This window comes from Sus scrofa, chromosome 18, assembly GCF_000003025.6.
Source record: "Sus scrofa isolate TJ Tabasco breed Duroc chromosome 18, Sscrofa11.1, whole genome shotgun sequence".
NCBI lineage: Eukaryota > Metazoa > Chordata > Mammalia > Artiodactyla > Suidae > Sus > Sus scrofa.
In genome coordinates this window covers 10,749,439-10,763,802 of record NC_010460.4, presented here as the reverse complement: position 1 = coordinate 10,763,802, position 14,364 = coordinate 10,749,439, and the positions used below count along the sequence as shown (strand labels likewise).

The 14,364-nt window shown below is 43.0% G+C and overlaps 1 protein-coding gene across 1 annotated transcript in view; it reads right to left on the bottom strand.

The window, feature by feature from the left end:
* The window catches only part of KIAA1549 (KIAA1549 ortholog), a 152,643-nt gene that overhangs the window by 65,685 nt on the left and 72,594 nt on the right, over positions 1-14,364 (bottom strand). Inside the window, exons 5-8 of the mRNA XM_021078582.1 lie at positions 12,885-13,015; positions 5,131-5,314; positions 3,118-3,177; positions 1,711-1,859 (exon numbers count right to left, since the gene is read on the bottom strand). Of these exons, the coding sequence (XP_020934241.1) occupies positions 1,711-1,859; positions 3,118-3,177; positions 5,131-5,314; positions 12,885-13,015 (524 nt within the window). The remainder of the gene's footprint in view (positions 1-1,710; positions 1,860-3,117; positions 3,178-5,130; positions 5,315-12,884; positions 13,016-14,364) is intronic.

Sequence of the window (14,364 nt, the reverse complement as noted above, 5' to 3'; positions counted from 1 at the left end):
TATATTCTTCGCTAAATGAAAAAAAGTTGATAATGGGACATTCCAACACATAAAGATTTCACTACAATTTGTAAATAAATCCATTCTCCAGTTGCCAGACATTTGTTTTAATACTTTCACTTTCACACATTATGTTTCCCTGAGTCCTAGACTGTGGTACAGAAATTCTCATCTACATTCTTGAGTTTGATCCTTGCAAAAGGAGGACCTATCGGGCACAGTTTCGAGCCATCAATCCATCAGATGGCACCGTTCACCTGGGATGGCTTGGTGAACTTCCCCAAAGCCCGTATTCCTATCCTAGGGAACTTGCACCACTCGTCGAGCACCTCATCCTGCCGCTCTGTGGGATTCTCCAACTGCTCTATGTGCACGAACCAACCTCCACCCAGACCTCGAGCTCAACAAAGCCGGGGTTGCTAAATAAGGTTTGCATAACTCCTTTTAACTTTTGTGTGTGTGTGTCTGTTTAGGGCCACACCCGCCGCATATGGCGGTTCCCAGGCTAGGGGTCAAATGGGAGCTGTAGCCGCCGGCCTACACCACAGCCACAGCAATGCCAGAGCCGAGCCGCATCTTCGACTTACACCACAGCTCACAGCAACGCCGGATCCTCAACCCACTGAGCAGGGCCAGGCATCGAACCTGTGTTCTCATGGATACTAGTTGGGTTCGTTACTACTGGAGCCCCAACTGGAACTCCTCATTTTAATTTTTAATCTTAGTTTTATAGCTATTTGCTTAATGTTACTGTCAGTTTTTTAAATGAGTTTTTTAATTTCCTCTATATTCTACTGCATCTGGCAAAGGAACTATTTTAGAAACCTAACAACCACCTTTCTGGGAGGGAAAATAAAGAGCAACACTTATAGGCGAAACCTTGGTAAAGGGTTGAGGGCTGCTGACCCCTGCTCTCCCTACCAGGGGTCAGCTTCCCAACTTTCTCTCTAGCGCCTCTAAAGCACCCACCTCCCCACCCCTGCACGCCTGGATTTCACCCTGGCTTCCCATCTCTGAAATGCCAGGGCTCTAAATATCTCATTTTCCTAACTCTACACGTCAGCATTAGGAAAGGAGAAAAAAAAATCCAAAATCATGTAATTCACATGGAGATGGGAATAAATTACAGCCCAACCTCCAACTCTCTGTGGGGATGTGCGCTTTTAAGTGGGTCACTTTTGGATTCAAATGAATCTGTCGTCTGCAACCTTTCTGCTGGCTTACACAGTGACGACACTTTGGGGAACACGGAGAGGTGGGGAGGACAAGGTGCCCGAACAGAATGTTTTTCTCTTTCCGGTCTCTCGAGGTCTCTTCCCGCTGTATGATTTACCTCTGACGCGATCCGCAACGCTCACCGTACAACTGACTCCCTTTTTGGTAATGAAAAAGCTCCCCTTTGAAAAATCAGGTCATCCAAAGAGATGGCAATCTACTGACACGTTCTTTTGCTGGGGTCCCCACAAGGCCTTCTGCTGCGCTGACCATGGACGAAAGACTCAGGAACTCTCTGTCTAGCCTCTAGCTGAGCTGAGAGGCTGCCACATTCAACGGCTGCCCGAGAGAGCAACCCATCTGTTGAGCTGAATTTTCTCCTGGCACTTCCCATTTGCATGAAAACTCATCCGGTTTTTTGAGGACAGCTCTCTCTCTTTTCCCGTCTCCCCCGCCACACACACACACACACCCCTTTAGGCTTCTTAGCCATACCTGCACCATGCTGTTCCCGGCAGCAACAGTGGCCCTTCTCCACATCCGCCTTCTGGTGGAAACTTCGCTCAGCAGCTGGGCCAGTTTGCGCTCCATCTCAGCCTGAAACACTTCGTTCTGGAGCTGCTTCTCAACAACACCCAGGAGGACTGCATGTCAGACGAGACACACACAGGCCCCCAGACAAGTTAGCAGTGGAGGAAAAAAAGGGTGTGGGTAGGTGGAGGTGTGTGTGTGTCAAAGAAATTAACACAGGATTACAACAAAATGCCAGTCCCCCAAGAGGAGATGTTAAACGGGGAAGAAGGACTGTGAACGGGGTACAGAAGAGCCACGTGGAGTAGCCCAGGGTCTTATCTCTAAAGATTCCAAAGACCAGTGGCCAGAAGTCCCAGGAGCTCGGCAGTGCAGGAGCTGCGGAGCTAGGAGCTCCCTACACAAGATCAAACCTTGTCTGCACGTATTCCAGATTTCTGGAAATGGCTTGAGTCCCTCTCTTACGACGACTCAAGATGTGGACTCATGAACTGACTCCAGATAAGGGTGCCTGTGCTCAGACATTTGCTGGAAACAAGAAGATCTAAACGGACGACGACGGCGGCGGCGGCGAGTCGGCAGGGCACAGGAGCCAAAAGCATGTGCTTTTCAGCCAGAACTGTCGACTCCCCTCTGACAGAGGACCCTGGGCAAGTCATGACACCACGATGAAAATTATCTGGGATAAGGCCACTGTAGCCTGCAAAGTGGTGGGGCCTTTCTGTGGGAGCTCCTATGTGAAGCAATGCGTGCGCGCCGTCGGGGAACCTGTAAGTGGCGGCCACGCCCACGCCACAAGCTTCCCGACCCCGACCCCGACCCACCCCCCCCCATGCGTTGCTGCGCTGCTTCCACACGGGGCACTGCAGGCATCTAACCACCTTTACCCTTCCGTGCACTGGGTGAGCCAGCCCTTCTCTGCATAGCCTTAGCAGTAAATACCCCACTCGGGCCCCCAAGACTTTAAAACATGCTTCTTATTTGTTCACCAAGTTAGCTTATCAAATATGCCCTTTTAAAACCAGACATATAAGACTCTTAGGGGAAATAAAAAAAAAAAGAGAGATCCCTGCTTTATTCAGAACCTCATCCTGTTCTGGGTTAGAGGACTGTCAATTCCTGTTAGACGTTGCCCTCGATTTGATGCATGAATTTTAAAGAAAGCCAATTCTTTGTGTGCCATAACTCAGCAGGACACAGTCCCAGAGCCAGATCTGAATCCCTTCCTCATTCATTCTTTGCCAAGGATCCAAGGTACATTTTGCCCTGAATTTAGGCCCCAGAAACAGGAAAGGCGGTATCCTTCTCAACACCCCCGCACAAGCTTCGTTATTCCTACAGGAACCAAAATGTTATGTAAGTTAAACATACCTGTTCTTACCCAAGACGACTTCAACAACTGAGACAGGTTGAGCTGGGGGTACTGGAAGGCTATAAAAAGGAAAGGGTTAGAAAAGGAAAAAGATCCATTAAAAAAAAAACATGTTTGCAACAGTCAGAGAGATGAGTGGTCCCGGGAGTGGTGGCTAAGTCACAGCACGATGCCACTCCTACACTGATGAGCTCTGAATTTGGAAGATCAAAGTGCCAGAGTGGGGACACTAAGGCAGGGACTGTAAGAGGGTTTGGAGCACATAAGTCTCCAGGAGCAAGAGGGGGGAGAGGAGTTCCTGCCGTGGCTCAGCAGAAACAAACCCAACTAGTATCCATGAGGACACAGCTTCGATCCCTGGCCTTGCTCTGTGGGTAGGTGATCCAGTGTTGCTGTGAGCTGTGGTGCAGGTCACAAATGAGGCTCAGATCCTGCATTGCTGTGGCTGTGGTATAGGCCGGCAGCTGCAGCTCCAGTTTCAACCCCTAGCCTGGGAACTTCCATATGCCGAGGGTGCAGTCCTAAAAAACAAACAAACAAAAAAACAAAAATAGAGGAGGGGGAGTTCCCGTCTTGGCACAGCGGAAATAAATCCGACTAGGAACCATGAGGTTGCGGGTTCAATCCCTGCCCTCGCTCAGTGGGTTAAGGATCCGGCGCAGCCCTGAGCTGTGGTGTAGGGTGCAGACACGGCTCAGATCTGGCATTGGTGTGGCTGTGGTGTAGGCCAGCAACTGTAGCTCTGATTAGACCCCTAGTCTGGGAACCTCCATGTGCCACAGGTGCAGCCCTAAAAAGACAAAAGACAAAAAAAAAAAAAAAAAAAAAAAAAAAGAAGGGAAAGAAAGAGCTAATTCAAGTGACATCATGGGGCATAAGTTCCCCTTGAACTGTCACGGTCCCAGAACAGTGAGTTCACACACTGGGTTCCTCAGAGCCCTGGGCTTTGCACTGACTCAGGCAGGGTAAAGTGACCCTATGTCCAGCATACTCACTATTTTATCCATCCCCGCACTGTACAACACTGAAAGTTGCTATTCATAAGTAACAACTTTATTCCCTGACTTTTTTTTTTTCTTTTATCTTTTTAGGCCCACACCCACAGCATATGGAAGTTCCCAGGCTAAGGGTCAAACCGGAGTTGCAACTGCCGGCCTACACCACAGCCACAGCAATGCCAGATCTGAGCTGTGTCTGAAACCTACACTACAGCTCACGGCAACGCTGGATCCTTAATCCACTGAGCGAGCCCAGGGAGCGAACCTGCGTCCTTATGGATACCAGTCAGGTTTGTCACCACTGAGCCACCATGGGAACTCCCATCCCTGTCTACTTTTGCATTTTACAAGTTATTTTTTTTTTTTACACTTAATTAACAGTACCCTAAAAGACTCATTAAGCCATTTGGCTGCTCCATTTTGAAAAAGAATTTGGTATCCTTTTTTTGCCTGACTTTGACTCTGGAATCTACTGTTTTGTGAAGTGAACATTTTCCCTGCCCCCATTCCAGTCCATTTGTACTGTGAACCGAATTGCATCCATCAGGCAGAAGGTGCGGTTTCTTTTCATTTCTTTTTAAGTGAACACACAGTAAAATTCGCTTTCTGGTGTTCAGTGTTATGGGCTTTGACAAATGCACAGAGGCGAGTGACCAGCACAATAAAGACACTGGGCACTTTCATCTGCCCCCAGAACTGCTTTCTGCTACCACCGTCTAGCTTTCCCCATGCCCTTCACCCGACAACCACAGATCTGTTCTCCATCCCTCTGGTTTCATCTTTTCCAGAACTGGCATGGCCTTTGATAGGGCCCTGGACTCTCTAAAGAGAATAATAAAGCAAGCCCAGTGGGGGAGGAGGGCTCTGGAGGCCCCCCCTGCTGGGATCTGAGCCGCTCCAATTTTAGCCGATGGACAGTCTGCATTTGTGCTATTTCATTTGACAAGGAGAGGTCCGCCAAGGCCCGGACCCGCAGGCCCCAGGGCCCAGCGCTGGAGGGAGGGCAGCACTCACGTTCGGCAATCTGCAGCACCGGGTACCCCAGGTAGAAGCTGAACTCCACCACACTCAAGTTCCTGAGCAGCTCACTCACTTCGGACCCGTTCAGAAAGCCCTGCACGCCTTTAATAGCAAAGACGATATTCACGGGGCCCCGGCGAGGGGCCAGCCTTGAGGACCCCACCGTGATGTTCAAGATCTAAAGAGAAGAAACTGGAGTGAGCTTCCAAAACACATTAAGCGGGAGTTTCCACCATGGCTCAGCGGTTAACAAACCCAACTAGCATCCATGAGGACGAGGGTTCAATTCCTGGCCTCGCTCAGTAGATTAAGGATCCAGCTTTGCTGTGAGCTGTGGTCGCAGGCGCGGCCCAGACCCTGCGTTGCTGTGGCTCTGGCATAGGCAGCGGCTACGGTTCCAATTGGACCCCTAGCCTGGGAATCTCCATGTGCCACGCGTGTGGCCCTAAAGAGACGAAAAGACAAAAAAAAAAAAAAAAAAAAAAAAAAAAAACCAAGCTGATGCACCGTGCTGTACACATGAACTAATCCAACAGCGTAAATCAACTACTCCCCAACAAAATATCAACTATACCCCCCAAATTTTTCTTTTTTTCCAATAAAATTTTTTAAAAAGAAACAATATTTGCTTATAAAGAAATAGTATATACCAGTGCCCCACCAAAAAAAATTAAAAGCCCAAGTAGGATTTCTCTCTCACAATTTCTCTCCTCAAGTTTTTTTCAAAGGGATGAACTTTTTTTTTTTTTTTGGCTGCACCTGTGGCATGTGGAAGTTCCCTGGCCAGGGATCAAACCCTCCCCGCCCCGACATTTTTAACTAGAGCCACAGCAGCGACAACACCAGTTCCTTAACCCACTGAGCCATCAGGGAACCCCTGGCATGAGCATTTTTAAAGGAAGAGTAATTGGCTTTACAACCTGGTTCCCTTTTGTGATCCCTTAAACCTGCAGTTTATTGAAAGTGTTTTTTGTATTAAGTCAGGAACTGAGCACACGTATTTACAGTCCCTCCCCTTTTCCTTCCCATCCCAAATCCCACTGAAACAACAAAAAGATAAACAAAGGGGACTAAATCCACAACAGCCCTGAAAATGGAAGAAAACCAGAGATTCTGTCAAATTCCTGGAAGATGGAGAGAGGACAGGATCACTTTGACACAGACCAGAACGGAGGGAACTGAGGCCCCAACACACACAGGCACAGACGCCAGAGGTCCTAAGAGCCACCTCCCCCAGGGGCCCCAGCAGGCCTCCATGGCGGAGACCCTCAGGAGCTGACATGCAGTGTGGGCTGCAAGACTGCAAGCAGTGTCACTTATTAAAGACTGTGCCACCAGCTGAGTCAACTGTCTCCCTTCTCTCTCCCTTCTAGCTTCACATCCAGGCCAGCTCAGAAGTGCAAGCAGCCACCCCACCTTCACCCCAGGAGCCCAAAGAACTGCTCCCTAAGGAAGATGATCTCCTTGCCTGAGATGACCCCAAGACCCGCCATGGGGTGGCCCCTAAGCAGGAAGTGGGGGTGGAGACAACTGCAGAGCAGACAGAGACAAAGATGGAAAGACAACGAAAGAAAAGAGCAGCTCCGCCATGAAAAACACACTAGCGTCCCCTCCCCTCAGGATGCAACCTCCTCATCGCACGCAGGGGGGGAGGGGGCCCAGTCTGCCAGTCTCTGACCACACACTGCCTGGTACCCAGGGCCCTAATGAACCCGCCCATCAAGAGGCAGGGCTGATGCAGACTCCACAGCTAACGGGGGAAGATGGACAAGGTGCCAAAACTAACCACCTGCTTCCTCATTCCTACAGACCACCACCAACAGTCTACACAATACTCTACCCGGCAAGAATATCATTTAAAATCAAGGAGAAATAAACAATTTCTCCAGCACACGAAAACTAAAAGAGTACAGCAATACTAAACACATTCTAAAAGAAATACTGAAAGGACTCCTCTACATAAACAAGTAAGAAGAAATAGGATGGAGGAAATCACAATTGGAAAGTAATTGCTTAAATAAGCTGGCATACAGATCTAAAAGGGGAAAAAAAAAAAAAAAAAAAAAAAAACCTTCTGTAAAAGCGAAGCTAAACACAGGAACAACAAAAAGGATAAACATGAAGATGTTAAAAAAAGGACATCAAAATCCTAAAATGTGAGGAATCAAAGTAAAATCTAGACTCTTTTCTTTTTTTAGAATGTGTTTGAGCCTATATGACTACCAGGCTAAAAGCAAGCAGATATAGGAAGGGGTCAGCATACTTGAAAGACAGGGCAACCATGAATCAAAACAAAATAACACATTCACAAAAACTAAAAAGAAGAGGGCACAAGCATAAAATAAGAGGAAATCATCCAACCAAAAAAAGAAAGGAATAAAGGAGAAACATCAAATCAATCAGAAAACAAGGCTTAAAATGGCAGCAAATACATATTTATCAATAATTACCTTAAATGTCAATAGACTGAATGCTCCAATCAAAAGACACAGAGTGGGAGTTCCTGGTGTGGCTCAGTGGTCGACGAATCTGACTAGGAACCATGAGATTGTGGATTCAATCCTTGGCCTCGCTCAGTGGGTTAAGGATCAGGCATTGCCGTGAGCTGTGGTGTAGGTTGCAGACATGGCTTGGATCCCTTGTGGCTGTGGCTCTGGCATGGGCTGGCAGCTACAGCTCTGATTAGACCCCTAGCCTGGGAACCTCCATATGCCGCAGATGCGGCCCCAGAAAAAGGCAAAAACAAAAAAACAAAAAAAAGACACAGAGTGGCAGATTGCATAAAAAAGCAAGAGCTTACAAGATGCTGTCTACAGGAGACTCGCCTAAGGGCAAAGGACACATACAAATTGAAAGTGAGGGGATGGAAAAAGGTATTTCATGCAAATGGAAAAGACAGGAAAGCAGGAGTTATAATACTCATATCAGACAAAATAGACTTCAAAACACAGGCCATAAAGAAAGAAAAAGAAGGACACTATTTAATGATAAAAGGATTCATTCAAGAAGAGGATATTATACTCATTTATATACATGTGTGTGTGTGTGTGTGCATGCCCCTAATATAGGAGCACTCAAATCCATACAACGAATACTAACAGACATAAAAGGAGAAAGTGATGGGAATACAATAACAGTAGGGGACTTTAACACCCCACTCACATCAATAAACAGAGCCTCTAAAAAGAAAATCAATAAAGCAAAAGAGATCCTAAATGACACAGTAGAAAAGTTAGACTTGATAACATTACATTACATTCAAAAAAATTAGAATATATATTCTTTTCAAGCGCTCATGGAACATTTTCAAGGATGTTCCACATACTGGGGCACAAAACTCACCTCAGCAAATTTAAGAGTATAGAAATTTTTTCAATAATAATTATTATCATTATTTCATGGTGGATCTTCTCTGACCACAATGGCATGAAACTAGAAATCAACCACAGGAAAAGAAATGAGAAAAAGCTAACTACATGGATACTAAAAAAGATGTTACTAAAAAACCAATGAGTCAATGAGGACATCAAAAGGGAAATTTAAAAAAATACTTCGAGACAAATGATAATGAAAACACAACCATTCAAAATCTATGGGATGCCTCAAAAGCACTGCTTAGAGAGAAGTTCAGTAGCAGTACAGGCCTTCCTCAAAAAAGAAGAAAATCCCAAATCAACACCTTAACCTATCCCATAAAAGAATCTGAAGAAGAAGAACAAATGAAATCTCAAGTCAGCAGAAGGAAGGAAATCATAAAGATCAGAGAGGATATCAATAAAATAGAGATTCAAAAAAAAAAAAAAGAAAAAAATCAATAAAATTCAGAGCTGGTTCTTTGAAAGGGTAAACAAAATTGACAAACCCCTGGCCAGACTCACCAAGAAGAGGAGAGAAAGAACTCAAATAAACAAAATGAGAAATGAAAAAGGAGAAATCTCAATGGACCCTGCAGAAATACAAAAAACCATAAGAGAATACTATGAACAATTACATGCCAACAAATTTGACAACCTAGAAATGGGCAACTTTCTAGAGACATACAGCCTGCCAAAACTGAATCAGGAAGAAATAGATCAAATGAACTGACCAATCACTAGAAATGAAATTGAATACATAATAAAAACACTCCCTACAAACAAAAGTCCAGGACTAGATAGTTTCACAGGTAAATTCTACCAAACATACAAAGAACTTATACCCATCCTTCTTAAACTTTTCCAAAAGGTTGAAGAGGAAGGAACACTCCCAAAGACATTTTATGAAGCCACCATTACATTAATACCAAAACCAGACAAAGATACCACCAAAAAAGAAAACTATAGGCCACTATCTTTGATGAATGTAGATGCAAAAACTCTCAGCAAAATTTTAGCTGAACAAATCCAACAACATATAAAAAAGATCATACACCAAGGCCAGGTGGGATTCACCCCAATTTCAAAAGGATGGTTCAACATAGCCAATCAATCAACATTATATACCACATTAACAAAAAAGTCAAAAACCACATGATCATCTCAATAGATGCAGCAAAAGCTTTTGACAAAATCCAACATCTGTTCATGATAAAAACTCTTACCAAAATGGGTACAGAGGGAACATACCTTAATATAATAAAAGCCATTTATGACAAACCTACAGCCAATATAATACTCAATGGAGAAAAGCTGAAAGCCTTCCCACTAAAATCTGAAACAAGGATGCCCACACTCCCCACTGTTATTCAACATAGTATTAGAAGTCCTTGCCACAGCAATCAGACAAACAAAAGAAATAAAAGGTATCCAAATTGGAAGAGAAGAGGTGAAACTGTCCCTCTATGCAGATGACATGATACTATATATATACAAAACCCTAAGGACTCCACACAAAAACTACTCAAACTAGTGGATGAATTCAGCAAAGTAGCAGGATAAAGATTAACATTCAGAAACCAGTTGCATTCTGCATACTAACAATGAATTATTAGAAAAGGAATATAAAAATGCAATGCCTTTTAAAATAGCACCCCCAAAATTTAAATACCTGGGAATAAACCTGACCAAAGAGGTGAGAAACATATGCTGAGAACTGTAAAACATTAATCAAAGAAATTAAAGAGGATTCAAAGAAATGGAAAGCTATTCCACGCTCCTGGACTGGAAAAATTAATATTGTTTAAATGGCCATACTACCCAAAGCAATCTACAATTCAATGCAATCCCTATCAAATTATTCATGACATTTTTCACAGAACTAGAACAAACAATCCAAAAATTTTATAAGGAACCATAAATGACCCAGAATTGCCAAAGCAATCCTGAGGAACAAAAACCAAGCAGGAGGGATAACTCTCCCGGACTTCAGACAATATTACAAAGCTACAGTCATCAAGACAGTGTGGTACCAATACAAAAACAGACATACAGACCAAAGGAACAGAATAGAAAACCCAAAAATAAACCCAGACACCTACAGTCAATTAATCTTCAACAAAGGAGGCAAGAATATAAAATGGGGAAAAGGCAGTCTCTTCAGCAAGTGGTGCTGGGAAAACTGGACAGCAGCATGTAAACCAGTGAAACTAGAAAACACTCTCACACCATGCACAAAAATAAACTCTAAATGGCTTAAAGGCTTAAATACAAGACAAGACACCATAAAACTTCTAGAAGAGAACAAAGGCAAAATATCCCTGACATCAACCGTACAAATGTTTTCTTAGGTCAGTCTCCCAAAGCAATAGACATAAAAACAAAAATAAACCAATGGGACCTAATCAATCTCAAAAGCTTTTGCACAGCAAAGGAAACCATAAAAAAACCAAAAAGACAACCTATGGAAGCAGAGAAAATAGTTTCAAATGACACAACCAACGAGGGTTTAATCTGCAAAATAAACACATTCATATAATTCAACAGCAACAAAACAAACAACCCAATTGAAAAATGGGCAGAAGACCTGAATACGCATTTCCCCAAAGAAGACATTCAGATGGCCAACAGGCACATGAAAAAATTCTCAACATCACTAATTATCACAGAAATGCAAATCAAAACTACAATGAGGTACCACTTAACACCAGTCAGAATTGCCATCATTATTAAGTCTACATATAACAAATGCTAGGGAGGATGTGGAGAAAAGGGAACCCTCCCACACTGTTCATGGGAAAGGAAATTGGTACAACTGCCATAGAAAATAGTATGGATATACCTCAGAAAAATAAATATAGAACTACCATATGACCCAGCAATCCTACTCCTGGGCATCTATCCAGACAAAACTTTCATTCAGAAAGATACATGCAGCCCTATGTTCACAGCAGCACTATTCACAACAGCCAAGACATGGAAACAACCAAAATGTCCATCAACAGATGAATGGATTAAGAAGATGTGGTACATATCCACAATGGAATACTACTCAGCCATAAAAAAGAACAAAATCATGCCATTTGCAGCAACATGGATGGAACCAGAGACTCTCATACTAAGTGAAGTCAGTCAGAAAGAGAAAGACAAATACCATATGATATCACATATCTGGAATCTCATATATGGCACAAATGAACCTATCTACAGAAAAGAAACAAACTCATGGACATGGAGAACAGACTTGTGGTTGCCAAGGGGTAGGGGAGTGAGTGGGATACACTGGGAATTTTGAGTTAGTAGATGCAAACTATTGCATTTGGAGTAGATAAGCAATGAGATCCTCCTGCATAGCACAGGGAACTATATCTAATCACTTGTGATGAAATGTGATGGAGGATAATGTGAGAAAAAGAATGTATGTATATGTATACCTGGGTCACTTTCCTGTACAGCAGAAATATACAGAACATTGTAAATCAACTATAATTTTTAAAAAGTTTAAATAAATTTAAGGATACACACAAAAAAATCAAAAATTTTTTTAATTTAAGAAATGAATTTTTTTAATTTTTTTTATAAAAAAAAGATGGAGAAAACAAGAAACCTGGAAGATGAATCCAGGAGCACTAAATCTACTTAAAATGATTCTAGAAAGAAAGCACAAAGAATACAGAAGAATAAAAATCAAAGGAATGTGGAATTCCCATCATGGCACAGCAGAAACGAATTCAACTAGGAAACATGAGGTTGAGGGTTCGATCCCTGGCCTCACTCAGTGGGTTAAGGATCAAGCATTGTGGTGAGCTATGGTGTAGGTCACAGATGCAGCTCGGATCTGGCACTGCTGTGGCTGTGGTGTAGGCCGGCAGCTACAGCTACCCCTAGCCTGGGAACCTCTATATGCCAGGGGTGTGGCCCTAAAAAAAAAAAAAAAAGACAAAAAAAAAAAAATCAAAGAAATGTAACATGTCAGCAGTTTCCATAAAATATATATGAAGCCTGTTTTTTTATTAGAAGCTATAGTCTTTGCTTTTAGAGTGAAACCCTGCATTTCATGGTGTCCTATAATATGAAACACTAGCATTTTTAGGCATTCTTCCCCCTGGATACTTAAGGTAATATCCTTCCTTTCTAGAACATTCCAGCATTTCCTGCATAGGCGCAGCTCTCTTCGGCTCACCTTATCTGAGCTCCCTGGTTATCAAGCTATTCTGCTGTCTTCAAATACGCTCATGCTCTGTGGACTCGATGCCACGGAAGAATGAGCCCTGATCCACGTGAACCAAAGCTCCTCACCGCGAGGGAATCAGTAAGAGTTAGCATGTCTTAAAGGAAAGATGAAACCTCTTTACATGATAAAGTGTCTTGTTCCGCCTTCAGCGCTGCTCTCACCTGCACCGTGAGGTTGTACGCCCCCTGGTGGTGTTTTCTCACTTCAGACAGAGCGACCATCAGGCCTTTCTCGATGCGCTGAGTGAAGTTGCAGAAGCCGGTGTCCACGCTCTGCGGCACAAACTGAAGGACTGAAAAGAAGGACAGCATCGCAGGCCCATGAACGCGGCGTTTCTTGAGCATTAAGGAATGAAGAGAGGCACGAAACAATGTCTAAAGCAACTAACTCATCCGTAGTAGAGGATTAAGTACTGTGAGGTATTATTTTTTCTTGAGGTACCGCTGATGTACATGAGGTCTCAGGAGTACAGCACAGTGAGTCAGGTTATATGCCACTCCTAGTTATTATAAACCACTGCCTATCTTCCTTGTATGAGCCAATATATCCTTGCAGTCTATTTATTTTATACAGACTAGTTTGTACCTCTTAATCTTCTACCCCTATCTTGCCCCTCCCTCCTTGTCTCTCCCCACTAGGAACCCCTCATGTGTTTTCTGTATCTGTGAGCCTTTTGTTGTTGTTATAGTCACTGGTTTGTTATATCTTTTAGATTCCACATATAAGTGATATCACACAGTATTAGTCTTTCTCTGTCGGAAAGTTTAATACCCTCCAAGTCCATTCACATTGTTGCAAATGGCAAAATTTTCATTCTTTTTTATAGCTGAATAGTATTCCACTGGATGTACATGTATATGAATATACAAACACAGAGACACACAGCACATCTTCTTTATCCATTCATCTGATGATGAACATTTATGTTGCGTCCATACCTTGGTAACTGTAAATAATGCCGCTATGAACACTGGGGCACATATATTTCTTTGAGAATTAGTGTTTTCATTTTTTCAGATATATACCCAAGAGTGGAACTGCTGGGTCACACGATAGTTCTATTTTTAGTTTTCCACAGTGGCTGCACCAATTTATATTCCCAACATTCCAACTGCGTATGAGGGTCTGTGATGGGTCCTTTATATGTATCATATGGAAATGCCGAAAGCCAACTGTACCAAATGACTACATGCCATGTAAAGGTGACACCTATTCATTTTAAAATGGAAAAATACCTAAGATAACAACTGCAGCATCAAAAGGTGCAACACTAAAACATTTCAAACATAAATAAATTCATTAGAGATGAATTCTTGAGTATTTATGGGTGAAAAGACATGATATCTGGTATAGTTTTTAAATACTCTAGCTCAAAAAAAAGTTTGTGTGAGACAGATGAAACGTAACTGGGAAAATGATTATAATTTTTTAAGCTTATACAGGCATATGTGGGCTAACTATATTATTCTCTGTTTTTGCATATGTTTAAAAATGTCCATAATATTTGAAAAACTTACGTTTTCCAAATGAGACAAGTTGGGGAGGGGGATGGGCGGGGGGGGTGAAAATGCTATAAAACTGGGTTTGTGATGCTCATGGTACAACTATAAATCTAATAAAATTCATTGAGTAATAAAAAAA